The sequence below is a fragment of the Aspergillus vadensis genome (genome assembly GCF_003184925.1).
Source record: "Aspergillus vadensis CBS 113365 unplaced genomic scaffold BO88scaffold_24, whole genome shotgun sequence".
NCBI lineage: Eukaryota > Fungi > Ascomycota > Eurotiomycetes > Eurotiales > Aspergillaceae > Aspergillus > Aspergillus vadensis.
In genome coordinates this window covers 82,196-105,897 of record NW_020292062.1, presented here as the reverse complement: position 1 = coordinate 105,897, position 23,702 = coordinate 82,196, and the positions used below count along the sequence as shown (strand labels likewise).

The following is a 23,702-nucleotide window of genomic DNA, read 5'->3' as shown; positions in this document are numbered from 1 at the left end:
GCACACTTGCAATTCGAAATTCTGGAGATGTCCAAAGCGGGCTAGTGAGCTGCTTTCTATATCAGGTATAGCGTAGTTTTCCCACCGCGCGCCCGCGCGACTCGGCATTTCATCTGCGCCCAAAGCAGCTTGACCCTCAGCTACACTAATGTCGCATCGTCGCTAATGTCTATTTCTTTGTCATTTACTCTGTGATCTTATTAATCCGTGGCATATCTCTCGCGAAATCCGCCAAGTTGTTTTCCCGACTTCTCAGCTTTGCTTCTTTCAGGACAATGCCCCGTAAGTAGCCGCAAACTGATGCATCTATGCTGTATTCGAGATCGACTTTCAAATTAACTATATTACAGCGCCGGTTCCTGACATTTCCGATGACGAATCGTCGAGTGGCGAGTCGATTCCCTATAACGATGCTCGGTCAACAAAAAATGCCTCTAAGGATGACGATGAGGACGAGGACGAGGATGAGGAAGAAGAGGATGTGTAAGCTTGCGCGCGTGCGACCTTGTCGCAAGCAGGGATTGACATGAACAGGTACGCTGTTGACAATATTATGAGCCATGAATGGACTAAGAAGGTGCGCGACTTTCTTTCCATACACCTGTTCAATTGACACCAAGAGGACATGCTTTGGCTAATGATTTGGTAGGGCGACCTCCTTCTTCAAGTCAAGTGGCAGGGCTACGATGACCCCGCTGACATGACATGGGAGCCAGAAGAGAATCTGCTGTATGCTACTGGACGTCGCTCAATACAACTTTTACGATACTGATGGATCGTTTACAGAGAAGGCGCGAAGGATATAGTCGAGGAGTACTTTCGAGTCCTGGGGGGCCGTCCTGAAAAGCCACAACCGCAGACAAAGAAGCGCAAGTCGATGGGAAGACCTCCAAAATCCGCCCCTGAGAAAACCCCCGAGCCCAAGAGACGCCGCAAGTCACGGGCTGAAACAACAACAGAGTCACCAGAAAAAGAGCAGGCCGATGAAGCTGAAAGCGACGAAACATCCACGTGGGTTCCTTCATCTCGCAACTGGGAGAAAGAGGTCGACACCGTGGAAACAATCATACGGCAACCGGGAACGTCAAATCTGCTTGCGTTTATCAGTTGGAAGAATGGTAGAAAATCAAAGGTCAACATAGAGATGTGCTACGACAAGTGCCCGAAGAAGGTGAGTTATCTGGGAACCGTGGTTCTTTGTCGGCGCTAACTCGCAGAAAGATGCTTCAATTCTATGAATCACATCTGTAAGACATCCTCATTCAGTGCCTTGTAATATGAGCATATGCTAATCACTCTCACCAGGGTCTTCAAGGAGGGCTGAATAATTTATTCGTTAAGGTTCGGATTCTTTATCTATCATCGTCAAATTCACGACAGGCGCAATTGCAAAGCAGTCCTGAAGGAGCAAGCATATAGGGTGTTTTTGGATTTTCAACTACTGGTTCAAGATAACCTAAGTGTAAGACAATGGCCTGGGCTACTCTCGACATGGACCCCCATAAAGTTCTCCAGCTTGAAGAGAACCAACACCAGCATACAACGGGACTGGGCCAGCTACCCCGGGTCTTCGCGAACTCATTCGCACTATTGCTCTTTGGGTATCATGGGATTTCCGGAATTTTGTCTTTGTGCCTTTTTGAGCGTCTCAGGATCCATGTACATTATTATTTATTAGTTCGCGGTTCCGGAATATTGAAATTGCGGAGTCCTATTCATCGGGTATCCAGAAGACCGGCCTCTCTGACCATGCTGAGGTACTCCCAGCGATTGTTGAAGGCCTCCGTCCCATGCTTCTCCATGACTCGTTGAATGCCTCGAGACTCATTTCCTTCTATGCATTTGTCATCTTCAGGTGTCCAAACACCGGGCATATCATCCGGTATAGGTTTCCCTTCTACTAGGATAGCCAGGACCCTGTCAGCTAATTCTGGATCCATGCTGGTGCACCGCAGTGCTTGGTGTATTTGTTCCTCATGCTGAGCCTTTCCGGTATGAAGTCGTTCATCGATCCATGCGTCGATATCCTGCTCTACATCTTCGTCTTCAGGCTCATCATCAGAAGGCAAAAATGGGAGCTCTAGAAACAGGGGGTCTGGCTGTGAAGGCTGCTGTGGCTCCTTAGCTGGAGCTTTTGATTTTCGAGTGGCCCCGTTTTCTCTCGCCTCTTTTGCCCCAGGAGTTGGTCTCTGTCCGTTGGATGCTGTCGCTGAATGTGATACTGCAGCCACTTTTGTTTGAGGTTCGGAGATGAAAGGGTCTGGAAGGTTGATATTGACCTCGGTAGCTGGTTTCTTCAGACTAAGCTTGTCAGGATTGTCTACATTGCCTTCCTCAGGAGTATCCTCAGAATCCCGTTTCCTTTTCTTGTCAGTTGTTTGGATGGCAGTAGACTCAGCCCCTGGTGTAGTCCCTCCTCGAAGTTCAGACTGGACTGCGCGAGTAGCTAAATTCGAGGGCTCATCAGGTGCAGCTTGATCTGTTGCTTCTGGCATGCCACCAGGGCGTGGATGCCCCTTGAGCCTTTTGAGGTACCGATCCCGATATGATTGATACGTGTGCCTTGGATGCTAGTACATGACACTTAGTATGCTTGCTTTTTCATAACTCAGAGGTGGTTCTTGATACCTTCTCGGCTAACTCTTGATAGATCTTGTTGCCTCTGATGGAGGCCTTAGGGTTTCTCTCGTGGGGTTGCATCCAATCCCAGAGCAACTGGTCATCTTCAAGAGTATAGGGGATCTTATGGCCTCGGGTGGGAATGTTGGTAGCCCCTACGGGGCGTGCTTCAGAAGGCCCAGCTCTATAATTCTCTAGGTTCTGTAGCTTTCCCCGGCGGTGTGAGTCTTCGACATATTTGAAAGAGTACCTATAACTTGTAAGTGTCCGCTGGATGATAGAAGCCTGAAATAGTATGCGCTAGTTTCCAGCGATGCGATTACACAAGTGAGTCAAGGATGGAAATGGGAGGAAACCTCACGTGTCAGAGGGTAAGTTCTTTCTCTTATGATCAACCAATCTGATATCTGCATCCTTCTCTAGCAACCGTATAGTACCGCCGTTTTTCCATAGATAAATCAGTCACGCGTTCATACGAGCGATGCATCGTTGTAGTACCTCAATCAATTCCTTGAACCATCTTCTTTGGGGGATGTTGTGAGACAACCAGAACTGCTTCCCTTGAAAAAGGGGGCTTGCTGCCTCTCTTGATACACCACTGTCTCCTGTAATGCTCGTTTCAGTCATTTCAATCGTCAGGTCAAAAGCGCGAATGTTTTCAATTGTAGACCCGCGGGTATACAGAAACACGTTATCACGTGTTCACGTGTCCGCGCGTCAAGGAAGTTGAACCACAGATAGAGTGTGCATGTGAAGGTGTCGATTATTCAGAAAGAGGACTAGCGTCATCGATCTATATGACACTTATGCAAAAAGTCAGGTCTCAATCAAAGTCAAGGATGAGAGTACACGTAAGGTTAATCTGAATGGATCCAAACCATGATGTCTAGTAGTAAAGCTCATTTCTTCCCCTTTAGGTAATTACGTCACGTGTTTGTTACTGGAAAATAAATATCCGGTGAACACTTGGGCGGCAGCTTCAGCAACATGGCGATAGTGGTTGCAAGCAGGCGCGCCAAAGCCTGTCAACTGATAATGCCAGCTCTGGTCTAAGCGACAGGGTGGCATTATACTCTTTTCATAGCTCTGACATTACTGCTCTCACTACGATTTTGCCCCATACTAACAAGGCGAGGGAGACAACAGACTGATCCGAAACAAATTCCCCAAAGATACAATCAAGAACCTATTAACGATGGGAGCCATAAGAACTATTGCACTTGTGATCCTCGGGATCTCTGGGTTCGTTTTCGTGGCGCTATTCGGGAGACTCCCTGCGTTTCGGTAGGCTGCAGCATTTCGTTGTAAGGGCCGTGACTGATAGATGCTTCCTGTAGCAAAACTCCCATTGGTTGGCTGTATAGAGCTCTTTGGATACACATCCCTAATGGGCTTCTTTACCTTGACAGTTGGCTACTGAATGGCTGGCTGTCTCACTGCTGGAATTGTTCTGGTAGTTACATTTTGCACGAAAATCACCCGTTGATCCTTGTTAGTCATGTGTCTGATATCCAACGGCCTCCTCTAACTCTGAATATTAGATATTCTTCTCTTCCCTTATGATTGCAGGGCAATGTATGTTCATCCCAACTGCTTGGCCTAGGATCTCCACAGTCCATCATATATGGATTCCGATCCTTGCCACCATGCCCTACGTTTTGCTGTATGCAAGCGTTACTACCAAGTCATTCATCACCCCAAAGAATTACACAGTCGAAATGGAACGCTATCCATACGATAAGGTCATATTCCACCCAGGACAGCGTTGTCGCACATGTCATATTGTCAAGCCGGCACGAAGTAAACACTGCAGCATCTGCAAAGCTTGCGTTGCACGGCATGACCATCACTGCGTTTGGCTCATGAACTGTGTCGGACTTCACAACTACCACTTTTTTCTCTCCATGATCTTGTCACTTTGTCTCATGCTGATCTACGGCTCATGTTTGGGATACACTCTCCTGTATCAAACATACGACAGACTGATACCACCGGGCTCACCTTTGCGGACAACTCGACAAACCTGGACTGGATTTTGCAACATATGGGCTGTAGTTATCGCTGCGGATATTCGCATTGGTGCTATTACCTTGCTGATGACCATGACAGCCCCATTGGCGGCAGCCTTTCTCGTGTACCACACCTACTTGATCTGGGCTGGTATGACAACCAACGAAAGCTCAAAGTGGTCAGACTTGAAAGAGGAGGTTGCAGATGGCATGGCTTACAAATCTAGCAAGGCCGAAATCTATGGCAGCTCACCCTTGTTGGCCGAGTACCAGAGTGCTCAGTCCTTCTGGCCAGTGAGTAGTGATCAGGTACTCATACTGACCGATGGTGAGCCGCCTAAGGAAGGATGCTTACTATCGCGGGATTCCAATGAGATCAAGCAGCCGAGTAACAGGGACGCACCAATAGATCGGAGGTGGGTACAGGTGCAAAGTATGAAGGAGATTGACAACATCTATGATCTGGGATTTTGGAACAATCTGCGTCATGTCTTAGGTTTAGCCATTCGACCGAAGGTGGTCTAAGTATATAGTTTGCTAACTTCACTTGAATGTATATAAATTATGACTCGCTAAATAAGAATGCTTCACATTCACTGGCCCTCGTCATGTACCTTGTAAGATTACCCGAAAAGGCAGTTGCCGGGACGGAGCCGGAAAAATTCCCCTCGACGGTTCAATGATTCTTTCTCCACCGAGCGTCCCTCATTGTCGTTATTCCCACACCCCTCCCGACTATAAATTGCGCGGTCAACGCTGGATAGCTGCTTGTGCTACGAATCTTCACAAGCATCGTCAAAAATGGCCGACCGCACGGCAGCGGAGATCAAGCCGAAATGCACCCCCGCGGAGCTCATGTTGAAGGTCATTCTGACGGGGACCTTGAGCCACTACGAAACCCGCGGGATGATTGACGACAAACGCTTAGAACACATGCTCTCTGCCGGGAAGCAGATTCTATACAAGACACATCAGGAGAGCGATGTCAGGTACGACGATATCTTTCCCTTGTCTTGGGCCGGAGTCACTGTCCAGTTGCCCACTACCGTCTTCCCGCCACCTACTTCTACTCCTGCATACTGACCATTCTCTCGTGTAACAGACATAACCTTGGCCTATCACCGGATATCTGGCAAGGCTTCACAGATGTACTGACGAAGGCGATCCCGGTCCTTGAATCCCAATCGTTTGCATGGAAGAGCCCCCCGACGGCAAATTACGATCACTCCTCTTCCAATCTAATAGCCTACAATTACTTTTCGCTAGTCAAGGACATTGAGCGCCTAAATGATCTCTGTACGATTGCCCGTAACCTCCTCGCCACCACGAAAAAGGCGCAGAACATGGCGGCGGAGAAAGGGTTCGATCAGAGAATCTTAGCCCTGGTAGATACTTGCGTTAGAGTAACCGCGCGAGGGTTTGACGGGGAGACGAATGCAAGGAACGAAGAGCGCTGGCAAAAGGTTGTCAACCTTTACAAGCGTCTCCTTATCACCTGCTTGCAGTTCTTGCATAATTTCATCATGCACAACGAACAACGCAAGATGGTGCTATGGTTAGATTTGTTTGGGTACCATTCAACGGGCGACTCGAACATCATCCAGCCCAGGGAGCCCCTTGACCCCGCTTGCAGTCAGCAGGAAGGAATGGCGCCTATCGTAAAGACCGGAGAGAGGATAGTAAATCCCCCGATAAGGGCTCTTTACGATCAAACAGCGGAGGATCTGCTCTTGGAAACCATCTCAAACTTTCCGAGAGAGCCTGCCACCATCAAGGAAGAGGCAGCCATGTTGCTTCTTGCTAACATCAAGGATCACATGGAAAAGCTGCTCGGACGCGATTTGACTGCCATACAGGAAATGGGGAAGGACCCAGAACAGGTGAAGGAGATTCGCGCCGCTCTTACCGCCATACTTGGAGCAAAGGTTGATGGTTGGTCTGATCTCCAGGACAGGGCCAAGGACCTACCTCCTGCTCTGCCAGAAGATGAGCCGCCTCGCAAGAAAGCGATTGTTACGATTGATCGCAGCGCAACGGCTGGATTCCCACGTGTCTGCTGGACCGATCTTCCCGATCTTGGAGATTACGGTGCGCTTTCGGGTGGCGATGCGACTGTCATGGAGGAAGATATGAGCATGCCGCGTTCGGCACAGTCAGCGGCAGAAACTCTGCAGGAGGCTAAAGACGAACTGATGGCCCGGTTGCAGGAAAGCTCGCAGATTGGCGACGGTGATCAGGACTACGACACTGGTGATGCAGGCACGGTCGGTGACGATGACTCGCGAAGCCTGGAGGCTGTTGCAGACGGAAGTATGGAGGAAGAAGAGGAAGAGGATGACGAAGATGACGACGACTATCGCGGCCGGCCAGGCGACCAACAGCGGGGTCTCCTGACTGATATTCCACTCGTGCTGGGCCCTGCAGAAATCGAGGCACTGCCAATGATCATCCAGGCTGGTATCGTGGATAGTTTCGGCTTGAAGGGTGGGGAGAGAAGTGGTTCGAGGAATATGCAGGCCCTCAGATGTCACATTCTGCTCACTCAGGAGACGGGTAGGAACCTGCTTCGCGAGCTACTGATCTTTATAGCTGCCTGGGATCTCCCTGATGACGAACTCTACTTCAAGATGATGGTTCAGATTATGGACGCGGTTTTGAAAAATGGTTTGATGTCTCATGCATACTCCGATTTCGGCCAACCCAAGGACATCATTTCGCCCGCGCAGGCAGTGGTTGTCAAGATTCTCACGCATATCTTCCGAGCCAAGTACTCTCCTGCATCGGTTACAGGATCAACGCAGCCCAACGGAACAGCGACTAAGAACCCGGCCCCGCTTTCTAGAGTTGACATCCTTACTGTCCGGTACATCTTCACGATCTTCCGCGGCAACATCATTCCCGAAACTTGTGCTTTGATCTATCTGCAGGGTCAGATCCGAGCTGGGCGGGCTTTGCCTGAGGACTTCCCGCTGAATCTATGGGACATGGAGCGGGTCTATGAGGGTGTCTACCAGTTCCTCGAGTTCTTTGCTGTGCTCACGGAGAATAACGACTGGAAGAATCTGTTGGTCAAGTGGGAGATTGTCTACGACCTGGTCACGTTAATCAAGGAGCTTGAAGCCAGCATTCCCAAGGGTCAGCTGAGCGCGCTCAACCTGGGACACAACAACCCCTCCAAGGAGCCCCAGCACACGGCTCCCGCGCCGGTTGCAGTTGAGCGCCCATACGATCCCGGTGACCCGGACCCGATTGATGCCCCCGGCTCTCGGGCCGAATCACCGCCAATCACCGAAGATCCGTCCGAGTTTGAATGGCGCAACCTCAAGAAACTCGTCGTGCTTGTTCTGTCGTCTCTTGTCTGGAAGTGCCCCGAGGTGCAGGACCAAATTCGTCGCTACGGTGGTGTCGAGACTATCCTGTCCTGCACCAACTTCGATGCGCACAACCCCTACATCAAGGAACACGCCGTCATGTGCCTGAAGTTTTTGCTAGAGGGAAACCGCGAGAACCAGAAGATGGTCGAGGAGCTAGAAGCGCGGGAAGTGATGAAGGATGACGCAGGGATGTTGGAACGTAGTGGACTGGAGGCAGTCATCGACAAGGCAGGCAAACTGGCCATCCGCACAAAGGATGGAGCAGACAAGCGGTAGCATCATCACCATTCATTCATAATGTGAACATGTACAAAGATATACACTATACAGTAAATAGATATTTCCATGCCATACCCAAAACTATATGCACGCATTTCACTCCCTCATCACCCAACCCCAACTCCATACAAACCACTCTCACATACCTCATTATACCCCCAAATCCAAACCCCACCCCCAACTCAACAGACCCTTCGAATAAAAGTATGAGACAATCAATCAAGCATACATCCCATCCCACTCCTCCTCCTCCTCATCCTCCTCCGCCAACTTCCTCCTCGCCTCCACCTTCTCCCTCTCCTGCTTGGCGAGATCCGTCCGATCAAGCGGACAAGTCCCCCTAAGCCTCAACCACGGCCTCACGCACTCCAAATCGAACAAATGTGTCGGATGACACGGCAACCGCACCACAAGCGGGTACTGATCCTCCAGAAACGGGTTATTGCATATCGGACAGACCTGGGAGGAATTCAATTGCGTGCGGGGGACGCGATCAAGCACTATTACACCAGACAGCAAGTAAACAGTTAGCCAAAAACAACCACAACCAAACCCTTTACATGAGATCCAAGTTGGGAAAGAATGGTTTGGTGGGGGGGGGGGGGGGGTGGTAAACCACGCACTATCACAAAACTCCTCACTCGCGCCCTCCACCTCCCTAGGAGGCATTTCCGCCGTGCTAAGCAGACTCTGAATCATCGTTGTGAGGAGGTCGTTCTCGTCGCCGCCTTCCACTTCTCCGATCGCGCTGGGGATAGCTGTAGCTCCGCCGTCGCCGCCACCGTCGCGGCGCATCACGTCCAATGCCTCGGCTAGGGAATAGAATGCTGCGCTGACGTCTCGGGGAACGGGGACGGCATGGGGACGATGGCGCGCTTCATCGGGGGTGATTTCTGACAGGGCGGAGAAGAAGGTTGAGAGGTCGGGACGACGGTGGCGGTGGGGGGTTGTGTTGCTGGTAGTGTTGTTGTTGTTGGTGGGGGTTGTGGTGGAGGGGTCGGTGGTGTTGTGTTCCACTGTTTTGGTTTTATTTTTTTGTTAGTGATGGGTTCTGGGGGGTGATAGTAGAGGTTCATCTGAAAGGGGTGGATTAGTACCTTCGTAGGTGGACATGATGGTGGTGTTGGTGTTGGTATTGGCGCTGGCGCGGGGTGGGTGAGGGGTAGTAGTCAGTTATGTGTGGGTTGGATCCCGGTTGGAGATGGTGGTGAGTTGTTGAAAATGCAACGGGGGGATAGGATTGGCGTTGTTCGTGAGAATGTGGAAAAGGTACCAGGTGTAGGAGGATGGAAGAGAGAGGTGTTCAAGTATCAAGGGCGATGCGGAGGCAGCAGCCCGATAACGCGTTTTTGCAGTTTCGGCTGCGGAGAAATCCTCGGGGACGGGGCTTATCACGCTACTGGTGATGGTGTGCTGACCGCTATGAATCTGGACTGATGACTAGTAGTATTGACTCGTAGTCTATATGATAAGAAAATAATAAAGAATTTATTTCAGGTCTATGTTAAGCATTATTGAGATTGCCATCATCCACGACCAAGACATCCACGAATTCATTGTACACGTTCTATAATACATTGATGGATATCCTATAATGTACAGCGTAGCAACCCACGCTAACCTGGACTATACAAGTGATATATAGCAAAAAAAAAAGTTCAGAATTATACACAGTGATCCAGCATCACCCACGTATCCGACGCAGATCGGTCTAGATGCGGTATGTGGAATTCGACGCCTCACCAGCTTGGCGGGGTCCTCGAGCGACCTTCGAGCAAGCAGTCGACAAGTGTCAACTAATGCGAGGCAAATGCAGCGGACAGCCCAATATGGGACCTGGCGAGAGATAGGGCAACATCGTGAATGCCATTCAAGCCCAGCTTCACTTCAAACCCTGACGAACCTGACATAAGCAACCCGGCCCGTGTGCCAGTTCCAGTAATTTTTATTTAAAAAGGGAAGAGATCCCCCCTCCTCCCTCCTCCAGCTTTGACCCCAGAATCTCGGTGCGGGACCCCCCCCAACCCGCCCAAGGTTCTCCGTCAAAGGACAAACACAAACATCCCCCCCGTTCATGCATTGCACCACGGCTGCCCTCCCAAGTCCACAGAAAACGGTCCTAGCACCGTTCTGCGCGCAATCATGACAAAGCGCAAGGTGTATTTGGACATGGAGGACTTTCATAAAGGTAAGTTCTTCGCGGTGCTACCTCAGGGGCTAACGAAAGTTTCTAATCCATAACGCGCTCCTAGCGTTGAGATTGTTGGATGCCAAACTCGGCACAGATCCCATGATCATGGCCTTTGCTCCCATCCGGATGATCGTGGCAGGGGGCTTTTTCTCTGTGATGTACCTGAAGAACAGAAAGACAACTACGGACATGGACTTCCTGCTTGACCCGGAGTGGGCCAACGACGAGGATATCAAGGTTCCGTTGCAAAAGTCCATCCGGGAAGTCGCCAACGAGGCTCACTACATGGAGGACTGGGCCAACGAAGATGTGGGAGTGTTCGTTACAGAGAAGACGCGGAAGATCCTGATGGAGGACGCCATCAAGCAAAACATTGTCCTCTGGGCCAGTGGCACCCTGCTCGTATTTGCGGCACCTGTGGAATGGGCGCTGGAGCGGAAGTTGCGCCGCATCTACTGCGCGGAGAGGGGGCGCAAAGCGGAGCTTGATCTGGCCGATGCCGTTGCAATGCTCAAGTTCATGAAAGAGAGGAAGGGGGGTAAGCTGGATAAGGAGTACTGTCGCACGCTGAACAAGAATGGCTTTGACGTCACGCCAGACGTCGAGACCATGAACTGTGTGGCTGCTGCTTACAAGGCAACCTATGGCGAGGATGTATTTCTTTGAAGCCATCTCAGTCCCTTGCAGGAGGGACTTCGGGTAATTGCTCCAAGGGCGGCATGATTCAGGTCCAAGTAGTTTGAAAGGCTGTCGCCGACAGTCGGGTTGCGCAATGGGCTCGCTATGAACTCTCGACTGTACTTGGCAAGGAGTTACGTGCACACCGCCAGATGGTAAAGCGGATGGTCTCCTTACTTTCGAGACAAAAAACGTGGTAGCGTAGGGCTTGCGGTTCAGATCGTATAAAGCCAGCCAACATTCGTAATGATGTTGCGGCGCGCAAATATTTTATTCAATCCGCCGTCCTCTAAGACGAGTTTTCCTTCCAATATGTAACGGCCGGGTAATCCGTCCAAGTCGCTGGCCGAGAGCGCAGGAACAGAGCCCGTCCATGCAGGACCTATCAGCGGTGTATACGGGGGCCACGGGTCGTCTTCCGTCTTTCGGATGATGTGCTTGCGGTTCCGACGCATTCCTAGACTTAGACGCCAATTAAACGCAACGACAAGTTCCTCAACGAGACATGCGATGATGGCGTAGCGCACGGGATCTTCGTCCCTGGGGTCGCTGATCGACTGTAATGACCACCCCTTCTGATACCAAAAGTATTCAGTTTCGGTGCCTAATACCTCGTATACGCCAGATGCCATAGCTTCGTACATTCTATACAAACATCTCAAGGGAGTATCGCGAGCGCGCCAAATCGGTATGCTCTCCAGGTCGATCATATTGTCGTGGCGAAGAAGAAGTAATTCTTCGTTTCCGATCATTTCCGCCGCCGGCATAACGTCGGACACGGGAAATTTCCACGAAGGGAACGGAATAAAAAGGCGTACCAAAGCCCAGATCGGGTGTCTCTCAAATGCCCGTAGTCTTGTCAGGCTGCCGCGTAGATTTAACGGCGAGCGCCATGTGCGAAGCCGATGAATCCATTGTCGAATCCTTAGCGAAAGGGGCTTCTTGCGGCGGGGCGGCGGCATCTTCGTCTGTCTATCACGAGAAGCCGAATGAGTGTTAGAGATGGTTGGTGTTGGTGGGATAGACCCAGAATGGTTGAGGTTAACGAAGACACTCCATGCTTGTGAGGGTAGTGTTCTGAAGACGAGGAGACGAAGAGTGAATTATAGAAAGTAAGGACATGTTTACTGCATCGGTTGGCGCCGACCGGCGAACAGGCGGTCAAGCATGGCACTACCAGTGCACGGACCATTCTGGTGCCAGATGAGATCATCACATGCACCCTCCACTTCACCTGCAGCTGCTATAAAGCCCGTCTTATTGTTTCTTTGCTTCCCAATGCCAGATCCGCGCAAAGCGCCTAATGATTGCATGATGATATAGCCGGCATACAATGTAATTTCCACATACCCCAATAGTATAGTGGACCAATCGAAACCGGACGGTTGAGAGAGGATGCCACGAATGTGTCACAAGACAATGCCAAAATTGTATTCCTTGCGCTGTTTGATGTATGCTTGAACCTCATGATCTAGTAGTATATATTTTATCCAAAAAGGACCGTCTCGGGTATATAACAGCGAAAGACAGGAGTTTGAGCAAAATGTAGAAGGCCGTCAGTTTCAAGGGCGAGCTCTGGGCCGTCTCTGTCACTCTGGACTCACAAAAGAATAGCCCTTGAACTTGAGGAGGCCTCGAGTCTACCAGAACGTCAGATTCACCTCGACCTTGACAATAGCCCTAGAATATTTCCACAAATGCCAGACAGCATACTCGGATGGCTAGCAGTTGAACAAGTTCAGTGTAGGGACATCCTCCATTGGCTCGCCCTAACTTTCGACACGTCTTCTCACTGTGTAAGCGAAACGTGTCCTAGTGTTCTGATGTTGCTCAATATGTCTGAGACTTGACAAGACAGGATGGAGTTGACTTAACACTGTATGCATAGATACAACCATTGCAAGAGTCCTTGAGATCGATACGAATGCTGTTACCACGATGCTGTGAAGTGGCGGCATCCCGCAGGTGTGTATTGCGGGGGAGTACCTAAAAAGAATGACACGAAGCAGCTAGATTAGAGCATCAACAGTTCTTTCAATAAGTATGGGAGCTACTGTTGACAGCTCTGATGTGGAGAGCTTCTCATTAGAATTGTTATCCCCACCTAGTAACCATGAAGCACACTGAGTGATTCATCAATGAGTTAAAAAGCAAAACGTCATGCACCTATCAAGCTCTAGCATTCCCCTTTCATGAGCAAGTGAATTCAAGATGACGCATGGTGTATTCGTGGATAACATGGTGTAGTAGTAGTAGTGAAGATGCCCACTGGTTCCTGAGTGGATCCATGGACCAAGTAGGCAGATGTCGGGCACGTGTCAACTGTCCTCCACAACCACCAAAATAAACTCATACCAGGCTAACAATCATTAAAAGGAGCATCAGCATCAGCATCTTTATCATGTTAGATTAACGGGTGGCCTGGGGGAGGCTGGAGAACATTTTAAACTTCACGCTGGCCCACAGGTGAGACGCCAACCGCGAGCCACGCACAGTTACCGGGGCAGATTCATCAGCAGCGGCGTCATCCTCACCCGAACCGCTTCTTTCTTTAGCAACACCCGCAGTGGAGTCGCGATCGTCCACCACAGCGAGGCTTTGCTCTTTGCATGGCAACTCTCGTCCGTTTGCCTTTTGACTTTTCTCCTGTTTGTTGTCATCTCTCTTTTCCCTTACTTCTGTTTCTCTTCCTTCCTTCCTCCATCAATTTGGTACATGAGAATATCTTAACATCTATCGCGCTGCAATCATTCCGCAGCGGATCGACATCTTAATTGCTTATCGACGACTTGGATTCTCGATCTCATTCCACCCCACACCCACACCCGCCGCGATTGGGATAAGCTTCATCCCAGCGCATCGCCAATATGCGGTCCAGAGCATCAGTCAAGCCCTCCCAATACCCCCCGATTCCATTTCATACCATTCGCTTGTTCGGCCTGATTTCCACCTTCATTGTGGGCATTATCTTGGCCGTATTCATCAACCAACTGCATAGCAACAACTACAAGCTCCCGTGGGCTTTCCTAATCGTAAGGCAACCACATTACCCACCATCTGTGTTATACACTCCACTAACACCCATCTCAACTCATCAGCTCCTCATAGCCACCGTCTTCTCCCTCCTAAACTATATCCTCACCACCTTAACCCACTGCTGCTATGGCCTCTCTCCGCGCCTCAACCTCGTCACCAACAGCATCGTCCTCGTCCTCTGGCTTATCGCCCTCGGCCTCCTAAGCTGGAGCATGGCCCACACCATCCTAACGACCTGCAACACAACCTACTGGGGCACCTCCACCGGCATCAGCGTCTGCAGGATCTACAAGGCCCTCTTCACCTTCACCATCGTCGCCGCGACATCCCACATCGCCGCCGCCGCTCTGGACGTCATCGTCTACCGCCGCCAAACCCGCTTGGGCCAGTACGACCCCATGGCCAGTAGCACCGCTCTCAATGACTACAAGATGCACAACCGCGACAGCAGCATCATGTCCGGCGGCGTTGGTCCCTACCCGCCCGATGAGGCCGACCACCCGTATTACGCCAATCACCCCCATCAAGAACCCCTATACCAGCACGCCCCGGAGCCGTTGTACCATCCCAGCCAGCGGATGCCGCCCCCTCCTGCGTATGGGGCTGGCTCGTTGGAGCAGCACCATGCCGACGAGGCGGAGGAGTACTCCGATGCAGCTCCGGTGCAGGGACGTCGGAAGCCAAGGGTGAGGTTTAGTGCTTACGGGGGTACCGCGGGTTATAGTCAGCCAACGGAGCAGACGAGTTACGATCCGGCTGCGTATCGGTGAGTGGCTGTGTAGGGGTTGGGTGTACGTGTTCCACGAATGCAAAACGGTCACGCGACCCCGTTGGGATAATCATCTGCGTGTTGTCTCTGCGTGAGAGCCAAGTCAGCTTATCTTGGCTTTTTCATGCCCTTCAAACTGAACTGATGTGTTACGATCTTGCATTGTACAATGGGTATAGTTCCTTGACTTTTGAATAGGTTCATATGCTGGCGGGCGTAATGCAGGAATGTTTTACTCTTCTTTTATTTGTCTTCAGCGATAATGCCATTTGATCTGGTTGTTATATGACTTGGATAGTTTAGTATTAGATACCTGAATAACCTTATAGCAAGTACTTGGACGATAATCCAACTTATGAAGGGATATTAGCATATTATTTGGAAGATGTCCACGGACACATGATTCATTCATTCATGGTCCGTTTCTAGGTTGGAGCTAGATCTAAGCATGTAGTTTCGGCAATCCGACCGCCAATAATGGCGTAGCCAGGATGGTCAATTGGGACCAAGGATAGAGGGAAAGAGAACAGATATCACAGAATATGCGTGTCACATCCAAAAACGTCACATGTTTTTTTTTACATGATAACCTCGTTGGCGACGTCCTAAGAGTATTGTTAGCCTCATGTTTCGAGATGATGTGGATAAATGGGGTTACATACGCGCTTCAATTCCTTAAACGGCAGGCACACACAGTTCTGTACCCGTACCTCGTCACCCACGGCACACTCCTTGCCCAGGATGGTGATGCTTTGGACCTTGATGCCGTGCTTGACAATGCTGGTCGAGTGGCTGCCCGTGGGGATCGGGGTACCCTCAACACGGGCCCAGGCACCAACGCGGCTGCTCCAGCCGATGATCGAGTGCATCACGCATGCATCGTGCTTGATTTCGGCGTCTTCCAACACGATCGAGTCCTTGATACGAGCGCCTGCGCCCACGACCACACGGGGTCCAATGGAAACGTTGGGACCCAACTTCGCTGTCGGGTCCACTGTTGCGGAGGGGTGGATGTAGACTGGGGGCACGATGGCAGCGGAAGGAGGGGTCAGTTCGTCAGATCCGGCCTGGAAGGCCTTCTGGAGGTAAAGGGCGTTGGCGGGCACGGCGGAACCGGCCGTCTTAATCTGGCGCCAGAAATCTTTCGTCTCGTGGACGAAGAAACGGTTGCTGTCGGCCAGATCGGAGAGGATATCCTGTTCCAGACGAAGGACCTCGCTCTTCTCTGCCTCGTCCTCCGCTGCGATGAAAGAGGACTCCAAGTTCTCGGACGAAGGGTATGACAGCAGGCGAGGGCGGGTGGTACGGCGCTTGATAGCACTGCGGATGGAGGGGAAAATGCACTCGGTGGCGAAGAGGTAGACACCGCAGTTGATGAGGTTGGAGATGTGCGACTCAGGCTTCTCAACGTAGTGCAGAACCCGTCTGGTATGGGAATCGGAAACAATGCAACCGAAGTTGGTGGCGGCATCGTTGTTAACTCTTGTTCCGAGGATGACGGCCTCCGCATCCTTCTCCTCGAACAGCTTGAGCATCTCGCCAAGGGGGAAGGAGCAGCAGACGTCAGCGTTGAGGACGAAGATGCGCTCGGGCTTGCCCTTCAGGATGGCATCGCGGAAATGGTAGAGACCGCCAGCGGTGCCCAGAGCCGTGTATTCACGCAAGTATTGCATCTTGAACTGAGGGAACTCCTTGGCGGAGTCCTTAATGAAGTCGCGGAAGACGGATTCATCGTAGTAGCCGACGAGGATGACCTCACGAATATCGGGGATCTTGGCAAGCGCTTTCAGGCAATGGTGGATAATAGGATGACCGGCGACTTCAAAGAGGGGCTAACAAGGAATCCAAGTGTGAGTAGCGGCGATAAAGCTTGCGGGTGACGAAATCGAGGATTGGTGCGGAGGGGTTCATGAATTGCGGGATAGCTAAGGCAGAGAGGGGCAACCAACCTTGGGCATGTCAAGGGACAGAGGCCTGAAGCGCGTTCCTCTAGACGGACCTCCGACCTAAGTAAGGAAAAATTCCGTCAGCGAGATTGATACAGGAGGCATGAAGTCACTAGCGTCACATACCAAGATCACAGCCTTGGTGGAGGCCACGTTGGTGTGCTCCCGCACTGGAACTTGAAGCATTGGAAAGGTGGGGGGTATATAAGGTGGGGGTTGGTGTTCAGGAATGAAAACTGAGGCCAAATCTCGAGCACAGACAAGTTGATAGATTAGAATCCGTAAAGATTTTGGGAAAAGGAACGAGGGGAAAAGACGCAGGGCAAGGCCGAGGGGGAGCGAGCAGTAAGTTGTTGTCCAGGCCCACCGCCAGCTCTCCTTAAGTCTTAGCGCTCTCCGGAACAGGTCAGGAGAAAGAGAGCCTGAGCCTGAGAGAGTGACACGGGACTGAATTGATGGATTCAGGTGCCATTGGTTGGCTGGCGGCACCTGACTGGCTGACTCCTCTCCACCGCTTTCAGCCTGGGGTTTCCACATTTCTCGGGACCATCAGTCCATCCAATGATTTATCTATCTACTTCCTCGCCTCTAGTACTACGGAGTACTATCACAATACTGATAGCTTACTGGGTTGAGAGCGTAATTCTTGGGAAAGGATAGATCAACTAATTTGCAGCTCCCACATCCATCACATACTGATTTCAAACTGTGGCTGCTTCTTGATGCTAACCCAATCCTCCAATCATGTCCGACAACAGAGCAATTTTCCCGATTTGGTTTCGTTTCATGCTGCTGTCAGGGTTCCTGCAGATGTTAAATTGACCTCTCTGCCACAATCTTTCTATAGATCTCATTCTATCCTTGCTGCTTTTACACATCCATTCACTCTATTTTCTCTGTTGGTGAATTGATCACGGCCTGCAGTTCTAGTTCTCGCATGAACTCAAAACCTCCTTTGCCCCCTATTATTCACTGGCATAAAATGCTTCATAACACTCCCCTCCCTAGGTCAGATCTCTTATTTCTTCTCAAATGAACTAGTCTGTTGGAAACTTCTGTACTTTTATCGCACAGTCCGGCTTCTATTAGCACACCTTTCTCCATTAATCTGAGATTCTTCTCGCCTCATTGTAACTCTCTGTTTCTCACTTCACTCACGCGCTCTCGATCCCATCAAATCTATACTCTCCTAGGCTCCTACAGACTTTTTATGTCATTACTTACCCTGAAGATACGACGAACCTCATTCAGCAACCAGACGGCTGAAAGAGAAAGTATATCTCCCAGTGAGTCCTACTGACCGATTCAACTTTCAACCATCACTTACACCTTCTTAGCTATCTCCCAGGCTAGCAAGATGGCTCCACCCGAAGCCCCCAATGTGGACTCCATAGATCTGATTGCCAGCGACATGAAGGAGCTTGTTCGGAAGATCCAGGACCTACGCCACCTCGGAATTGAGGACAAGATGATTGTGCTACCGAAAATCTGCGTCATTGGTGACCAGAGTGCCGGTAAAAGCTCCTTGATCGAGGGAATGAGCGAGATCAAGGTGCCACGAAGCGCGGGGACATGCACCAGATGTCCAATGGAGATCAATCTCTGTGAAGGGGAACCTGACCAGCCCTGGACTTGCAAGGTCTTTTTGTCGCGGAAGTACATGTATGATGTCTCTAAGAAGGGCGGTAAATTCTCGAAGAAGTCCCAACCCCTCGGGCCTTGGCTGGAGCAAGAACAACAAGAAGAGGAGCTATTCACAACATTGACAGACAAGCTTGACCTCGTCGAAGTGATTAGATGGGCGCAGCTCGCCATTTTAAACCCAGGCAGACCTTCCAGCGAATATTTGCCAGGGCAAAACAATGAAACAGATCCTGATTATTGTCAAGTGAAATTCTCACCCAACGTCGTGCGCTTGGATATTGCTGCACCGGGGTTTCCCAACTTGTCATTCTATGATTTGCCCGGTGTCATCAGCCAAGCCGAACAGGAAGGAGAACGCTATCTTGTTCATCTGGTCGAGAACCTTGTCAAGCACTATATTCTGCAGAAGCACTGTATTGTCTTGCTGACGTTGCCGATGACGAATGATGCCACGAATTCAAGTGCTGCAAGGATCGTGCAAACCACTTCTGGAGCAAACGCAAGGGCAATGGGTGTTCTGACAAAGCCCGATCGCATTCAGACCGGAGAATCTTATGCTCAATGGATTGAAATACTCGAAGGAGACAAATTCTCGCTTGGCCACGGGTACTTTGTTGTTCGTAACAACCCCGACCCCGCGGTCGAGCACTCCGTCGCTCGAGAAGAGGAAGAAGCCTTCTTCGCGGGAGAGCCCTGGGCCACTGATCTGGCTCTTTATCGAGACAAGTTCGGGACCCGAAATTTACAGGCGACACTCTCCTCTCTGCTTCTTGAGCAGATTCAAGGATGCCTGCCGGAATTTATTAAGGAGATTAACGCCAAAGCAGATAGGATCGAGGCTGAGCTCCGGACTCTCCCAGACCCGCCCTCGGCGAATGTTCCATACATTATTTGTGGGAAGTTAAACCAGCTGAAGGAGCAAATTCGCGCTCATATTGATGGTGGGTCAGCAAATTACCCCATGCAGAAGATTTGGTCGCATATTGCCATGGATTTCAAGCGAGCCCTGATCAAGACCCGGCCCACTGTGAGTTTGCTCTCTCCCAGCGATAGGTTCCCTGGCCCGACGGACCGCGATGCAGAGGGGAGCGATTCAGACTGTGAGATGACGACCGTCCCGCAGCCAGTCAAACGCAAGTCACCATGTGAGCTTGGAAGTACCTCAGTCGCGCCAGAAGGGAGACAACATCCAAATTCAGCAACAAACGGGGCCAGAAATGGTTTTTACTCGACAGAACAATTCGACAAGTTCAATGCTCCCGCCCTGATGTTTACATGGGAGATGATTCGCGGAATAAATGAGGATTCGTATCGAGCTGGACTGCCGGATCAGACGGACCCGAAAGCCATTGAGATCATGAACCAGATGAGCGTAAAGCACTGGTACGACCCACTGTCAGTTTTTCTGGTTGCCACCTATCGCCTTGTCCGGGACATGCTGCACAGGCAGCTAGATGAAGTCTTTCTGCAATATCATCAGACGGGTCTCTATCGAGAACTCAAGCGAATCATTGAGAGCTTTTTGTATAAGCTACGAGCTGCTCATTTCGAGCATGCGCAGGAAAACTTCAACATTGAGTACAACAAACCATTCACAATGGCACTTTCGGCATTGGACCAGTCAATCAAGTCTGCTCACAGTTTTCTTGCAGAAAGGCGTCGGCTCGCCCGCGCTGGGTCTTATCTTGACTCTCAGGGAAAGTACCCTAAAGGAGACGCCCGACGGGAAGCTGAGCTTCGAAAGCTTACAGATGCCGAGCTGGGGCGCGACCAGTTCTCGCAGGAGCTGACTATGATGGCGGTAAGTTGATCCCATGCCAAAGCGTCGACTATGAACTAACTGCCCTGGCCAGACGAGTCGCGGGTACTACGACTTGGCGAGTTCGCGGTTCGTTGATTCAATATGCCAGAGCGTACACACTAAATTGTTCGCCAAATGCCGTGACGATCTCATCAAGGAGATCGAAAGAGAGCTTTGTATCTTCGATGAAAACGGTACGTTTCACTCATTCTATCAGGAGTTAAATACTAAGACATTGTCTTGCCTTCAGCACTGGAACGCTGCCTAGAGCTGATGGAGGAGGACCCCGACCGCCAGAGACGCCGGCAATTCCTTCTCAGAGAAAAGGAGCGAATCGATAAAGCCCAGGAGTGGCTAAAGCTAGCGAGGAAAGAGGATGACCAAGATGACCAATTCGAGAATGTGAGGATTAAATCCCAGCCTCCCGACGATTGGACTACTTAATTGCAGCTTGACGAGGTGTTGTGAGCATTTTTCTGTCCACAGTGCGTGGCTACAACAGAATCTACTTTGGTGATCGAATGTATTAGCATGGTGACTGGACTAAGTGAGTGGGTATGTTGGAAAAAGATGCAGTTGAAGCTGGAATGGTGATGGATGATGGATGGATTGACCGCAAGCATCGAGGCGGGGTATGGAACCCCACTTTGATGCCCTAAGCCCTAAACCCTGCTTGCGATAGACTCGAATGGTGTATGGCAGCGTGTACCCAATGGTAAAGGAGAGATGTCAGATAGAAAGATTAACAGCTCTAGAATGCAAACTAATAGGGAAACTCGGTACTGTTTGCTAGATTTCCGCAATGATGATAAACAGGAGGCCGAGTCCAAAGAACAGACGATTACTTAAGGACTGGCTGGGCGGGGTGGAAGCTGCCCCTCGCGGTGCCCAATGAGGATCGCGGGCGGCGACTCCCGCCCAAAATTCTCGCTCCCTCCGACTTCAGCCCACCATCTTGTGTGTCATCGATCGATCCCTCCACTTACCTTCTTTCCCTTCTCATCGTCTTGTTCCCACGGTGATTGAGACTGAGCAATTACCCCCGTCCATCACCATGGCTGATAACAACGCTGTTAAGGAGGCCGAGGCCTCCATGGCCAACCTTCTCCTCGATGAGGTGACCGGCGAAAAGGTCTCCAAGTCCGAGCTGAAGAGACGCCAGAAGAACCGTGAGAAGGAGGCTAAGAAGAAGGAGAAGGAGGCCGCTGCTCCTCCCAAGGCCGAGAAGAAGACCTCCGCCGAGGATGAGGAGGCCAACCTCACCCCCAACGTGAGTCATTTTTTGCCCATTCATCGCTGGGGGGCGCTTCTTTGTGTGCTGTCGGGGATCCATTGTCGCATCTCTGCTAACATTCCCGCTCGTTTCTGTACAGCAATACTTCGAGATCCGCAGCAAGAGAATCAACAAGCTGCGCGAGACTAAGAACCCCGACCCCTACCCCCACAAGTTCCAGGTCACCGATGATCTGCGCAAGTACCTCACCGATTACGAGGGTCTCGCCAAGGGCGAGCAGAAGCCTGAGGTCGCCGTCCGCATCGCCGGTCGTATCTACACCAAGCGTGCTTCCGGCGCCAAGCTGATCTTCTACGATATCCGCGCTGAGGGCGTCAAGGTCCAGGTCGTCGCTCAGGCTCAGCACGCCACTGGCGACGTGCCTTTCGAGGCTCAGCACGAGCACCTCCGCCGTGGTGACATTGTCGGTATTGTCGGTTTCCCCGGTCGTACCAGCCCCAAGAACCGTGCCGACGGTGAGCTGTCCATCTTCGCTACGGAGGTGGTCCTTCTTTCTCCCTGCTTGCACGCCATCCCGTCCGAGCACTTCGGTCTGCAGGACAAGGAGCAGCGCTTCCGCCAGCGCTACCTGGACTTGATCATGAACGACAAGTCCCGTAACGTCTTCGTCACCCGTTCCAAGATCGTGCGCTACATCCGCAACTTCTTCGACAACCGCGACTTCGTCGAGGTTGAGACTCCCATGATGAACGCCATCGCTGGTGGTGCCACCGCCAAGCCCTTCGTTACTCACCACAACGACCTCGACATGAACCTGTTCATGCGTGTTGCTCCCGAGCTGTACCTGAAGATGCTGATCGTCGGTGGTCTCGAGCGTGTGTACGAGCTTGGTCGTCAGTTCCGTAACGAGGGTATTGACCTCACCCACAACCCCGAATTCACCACTTGCGAGTTCTACTGGGCCTATGCCGATGTCTACGATGTCATGAACCTGACCGAGGAGCTGGTTTCCGGTCTCGTGAAGCACATCACCGGTGGCTACGAGACCACCTTCCACACTCAGTCTGGCGAGACCTACAACGTCAACTGGAAGGCCCCCTGGCGCCGCGTGGAGATGATCCCCGCTCTTGAGGAGGCCACTGGCGAGAAGTTCCCTCCGGGTGACCAGCTCCACACCGCCGAGACCGGCGAGTTCCTCAAGCGTGTGCTTAAGAAGACCGGTGTTGAGTGCTCTCCCCCGATGACCAACGCCCGCATGCTTGACAAGCTGGTTGGTGAGTTCATCGAGGAGACTTGCGTCAACCCCACCTTCATCACTGGCCACCCCCAGATGATGTCTCCTCTGGCCAAGTACCACCGCCAGAACGTCGGTCTGTGCGAGCGTTTCGAGGCTTTCGTCTGCAAGAAGGAGATTGTCAACGCCTACACCGAGTTGAACGATCCGTTCGACCAGCGCCTGCGTTTCGAGGAGCAGGCCCGCCAGAAGGATCAGGGTGACGACGAGGCACAGATCATCGACGAGAACTTCTGTACCAGCTTGGAGTACGGCCTACCGCCCACTGGTGGTTGGGGTATGGGTATTGACCGGTTGGTCATGTTCTTGACGGACAACTACAGCATCAAGGAGGTTCTGGCCTTCCCCTTCATGAAGGAGGACAAGACTGCACATGATACCAAGCCCGCCGCGGAGGTGGTTGGCATTGAGCCTCAGGCTGAGGAGGGTATTGGTGAGTCCACCATTTTGATTTCTCCTGAGAAAGGAAACGAATAGCTAACGAACGATTACAGCCCACAAATAGATAAATGTGACGAACTGATTATTAGATGTTAGTATTTTCTGATGACTAGTTGCATGGTATTCGGATGTCAATGAAGAAATGCATAAAATGATTATAGATGCCAGGATGTAGTAAATATCCTTTTCTCTCTTCTTATATACTTACCTTATCCCCCTTATAGTTTTTACCCCACTATTTATAATAGTGTCCCCCACGATGAAGGCAGTAAAACAGAAGCTTGTCAAAATCAGCCGCAAGCAGGACAAGAGTGTGATCTCCTTTCAGGACCTCAGTCAGATGACCCTGGATAAGGGTGCCTTACCCCTCGGCCATCTTGTCTACTG

General features: G+C 51.2%; 10 protein-coding genes across 10 annotated transcripts; 6 read left to right on the top strand and 4 right to left on the bottom strand.

Annotated features, from left to right (window-relative positions):
* Window positions 1-275: 275 nt before the first annotated feature.
* Window positions 276-1,324, top strand: BO88DRAFT_456831 (heterochromatin protein; the record flags this gene model as incomplete). The annotated part of the gene is made up of 7 exons (XM_025710946.1): window positions 276-282; window positions 351-483; window positions 535-577; window positions 650-729; window positions 787-1,171; window positions 1,222-1,247; window positions 1,306-1,324. The coding sequence occupies 7 exons, from the start codon at window positions 276-278 to the stop codon at window positions 1,322-1,324; spliced, it is 693 nt and encodes a 230-aa protein (XP_025559382.1).
* BO88DRAFT_132297 (putative transcription factor Rap1) lies at window positions 1,261-3,480 on the bottom strand. Its single transcript, XM_025701399.1, has 4 exons — window positions 3,118-3,480; window positions 2,981-3,066; window positions 2,629-2,869; window positions 1,261-2,570 (listed from the first exon to the last, which is right to left on the bottom strand). The coding sequence occupies exons 1-4, from the start codon at window positions 3,244-3,246 to the stop codon at window positions 1,716-1,718; spliced, it is 1,311 nt and encodes a 436-aa protein (XP_025559381.1). The 5' UTR covers window positions 3,247-3,480; the 3' UTR covers window positions 1,261-1,715.
* Window positions 3,481-3,615: 135 nt separating this feature from the next.
* Window positions 3,616-8,364, top strand: BO88DRAFT_446042 (uncharacterized protein). The gene is made up of 7 exons (XM_025710259.1): window positions 3,616-3,903; window positions 3,957-4,110; window positions 4,161-4,194; window positions 4,234-5,124; window positions 5,210-5,233; window positions 5,419-5,617; window positions 5,731-8,364. The coding sequence occupies exons 1-7, from the start codon at window positions 3,815-3,817 to the stop codon at window positions 8,276-8,278; spliced, it is 3,939 nt and encodes a 1,312-aa protein (XP_025559380.1). The 5' UTR covers window positions 3,616-3,814; the 3' UTR covers window positions 8,279-8,364.
* BO88DRAFT_437737 (uncharacterized protein) lies at window positions 8,266-9,589 on the bottom strand. The gene is made up of 3 exons (XM_025709640.1): window positions 9,379-9,589; window positions 8,905-9,297; window positions 8,266-8,781 (listed from the first exon to the last, which is right to left on the bottom strand). The coding sequence occupies exons 1-3, from the start codon at window positions 9,392-9,394 to the stop codon at window positions 8,501-8,503; spliced, it is 690 nt and encodes a 229-aa protein (XP_025559379.1). The 5' UTR covers window positions 9,395-9,589; the 3' UTR covers window positions 8,266-8,500.
* A 748-nt stretch (window positions 9,590-10,337) lies between these two features.
* BO88DRAFT_407343 (uncharacterized protein) lies at window positions 10,338-11,549 on the top strand. The gene is made up of 2 exons (XM_025707403.1): window positions 10,338-10,469; window positions 10,534-11,549. Exons 1-2 carry the CDS (start codon window positions 10,424-10,426, stop codon window positions 11,136-11,138), a joined length of 651 nt encoding a protein of 216 aa, XP_025559378.1. The 5' UTR covers window positions 10,338-10,423; the 3' UTR covers window positions 11,139-11,549.
* BO88DRAFT_132198 (DNA-binding protein) lies at window positions 11,255-12,261 on the bottom strand. The gene has a single exon (XM_025701398.1). It carries the CDS (start codon window positions 12,110-12,112, stop codon window positions 11,366-11,368), a length of 747 nt encoding a protein of 248 aa, XP_025559377.1. The 5' UTR covers window positions 12,113-12,261; the 3' UTR covers window positions 11,255-11,365.
* Window positions 12,262-13,656: 1,395 nt separating this feature from the next.
* Window positions 13,657-15,331, top strand: BO88DRAFT_446038 (uncharacterized protein). The gene is made up of 2 exons (XM_025710258.1): window positions 13,657-14,182; window positions 14,249-15,331. The coding sequence occupies exons 1-2, from the start codon at window positions 14,018-14,020 to the stop codon at window positions 14,954-14,956; spliced, it is 873 nt and encodes a 290-aa protein (XP_025559376.1). The 5' UTR covers window positions 13,657-14,017; the 3' UTR covers window positions 14,957-15,331.
* Window positions 15,332-15,533: 202 nt separating this feature from the next.
* Window positions 15,534-17,087, bottom strand: BO88DRAFT_347858 (mannose-1-phosphate guanylyltransferase; the record flags this gene model as incomplete). Its single annotated transcript, XM_025703393.1, has 4 exons — window positions 15,534-15,560; window positions 15,618-16,787; window positions 16,905-16,961; window positions 17,028-17,087. 4 exons carry the CDS (start codon window positions 17,085-17,087, stop codon window positions 15,534-15,536), a joined length of 1,314 nt encoding a protein of 437 aa, XP_025559375.1.
* Window positions 17,088-18,258: 1,171 nt separating this feature from the next.
* Window positions 18,259-20,790, top strand: BO88DRAFT_456822 (putative dynamin GTPase; the record flags this gene model as incomplete). Its single annotated transcript, XM_025710945.1, has 3 exons — window positions 18,259-20,346; window positions 20,399-20,540; window positions 20,597-20,790. 3 exons carry the CDS (start codon window positions 18,259-18,261, stop codon window positions 20,788-20,790), a joined length of 2,424 nt encoding a protein of 807 aa, XP_025559374.1.
* Window positions 20,791-21,286: 496 nt separating this feature from the next.
* On the top strand, window positions 21,287-23,484 carry BO88DRAFT_407339 (lysine--tRNA ligase KRS1). The gene is made up of 3 exons (XM_025707402.1): window positions 21,287-21,616; window positions 21,720-23,307; window positions 23,369-23,484. The coding sequence occupies exons 1-3, from the start codon at window positions 21,401-21,403 to the stop codon at window positions 23,377-23,379; spliced, it is 1,815 nt and encodes a 604-aa protein (XP_025559373.1). The 5' UTR covers window positions 21,287-21,400; the 3' UTR covers window positions 23,380-23,484.
* Window positions 23,485-23,702: the final 218 nt, after the last annotated feature.

Coding starts and splice junctions, on each gene's coding strand:
- BO88DRAFT_132297 (XM_025701399.1), bottom strand. CDS start 3,246: ATGACTGAAACGAGCATTACAGGAGACAGTGGTGTATCAAGAGAGGCA. Junction 3,067..3,117: donor GGTTCAAGGAATTGATTGAG/GTACTACAACGA, acceptor ATTTATCTATGG/AAAAACGGCGGTACTATACG. Junction 2,870..2,980: donor AAGAACTTACCCTCTGACAC/GTGAGGTTTCCT, acceptor TACAAGTTATAG/GTACTCTTTCAAATATGTCG.
- BO88DRAFT_446042 (XM_025710259.1), top strand. CDS start 3,815: ATGGGAGCCATAAGAACTATTGCACTTGTGATCCTCGGGATCTCTGGG. Junction 5,125..5,209: donor CAATCTGCGTCATGTCTTAG/GTTTAGCCATTC, acceptor TCGCTAAATAAG/AATGCTTCACATTCACTGGC. Junction 5,234..5,418: donor CTTCACATTCACTGGCCCTC/GTCATGTACCTT, acceptor AATCTTCACAAG/CATCGTCAAAAATGGCCGAC.
- BO88DRAFT_437737 (XM_025709640.1), bottom strand. Junction 8,782..8,904: donor GAGTGAGGAGTTTTGTGATA/GTGCGTGGTTTA, acceptor CTGGTGTAATAG/TGCTTGATCGCGTCCCCCGC.
- BO88DRAFT_407343 (XM_025707403.1), top strand. CDS start 10,424: ATGACAAAGCGCAAGGTGTATTTGGACATGGAGGACTTTCATAAAG. Junction 10,470..10,533: donor CATGGAGGACTTTCATAAAG/GTAAGTTCTTCG, acceptor ACGCGCTCCTAG/CGTTGAGATTGTTGGATGCC.
- BO88DRAFT_132198 (XM_025701398.1), bottom strand. CDS start 12,112: ATGCCGCCGCCCCGCCGCAAGAAGCCCCTTTCGCTAAGGATTCGACAA.
- BO88DRAFT_446038 (XM_025710258.1), top strand. CDS start 14,018: ATGCGGTCCAGAGCATCAGTCAAGCCCTCCCAATACCCCCCGATTCCA. Junction 14,183..14,248: donor TCCCGTGGGCTTTCCTAATC/GTAAGGCAACCA, acceptor TCAACTCATCAG/CTCCTCATAGCCACCGTCTT.
- BO88DRAFT_407339 (XM_025707402.1), top strand. CDS start 21,401: ATGGCTGATAACAACGCTGTTAAGGAGGCCGAGGCCTCCATGGCCAAC. Junction 21,617..21,719: donor AGGCCAACCTCACCCCCAAC/GTGAGTCATTTT, acceptor GTTTCTGTACAG/CAATACTTCGAGATCCGCAG.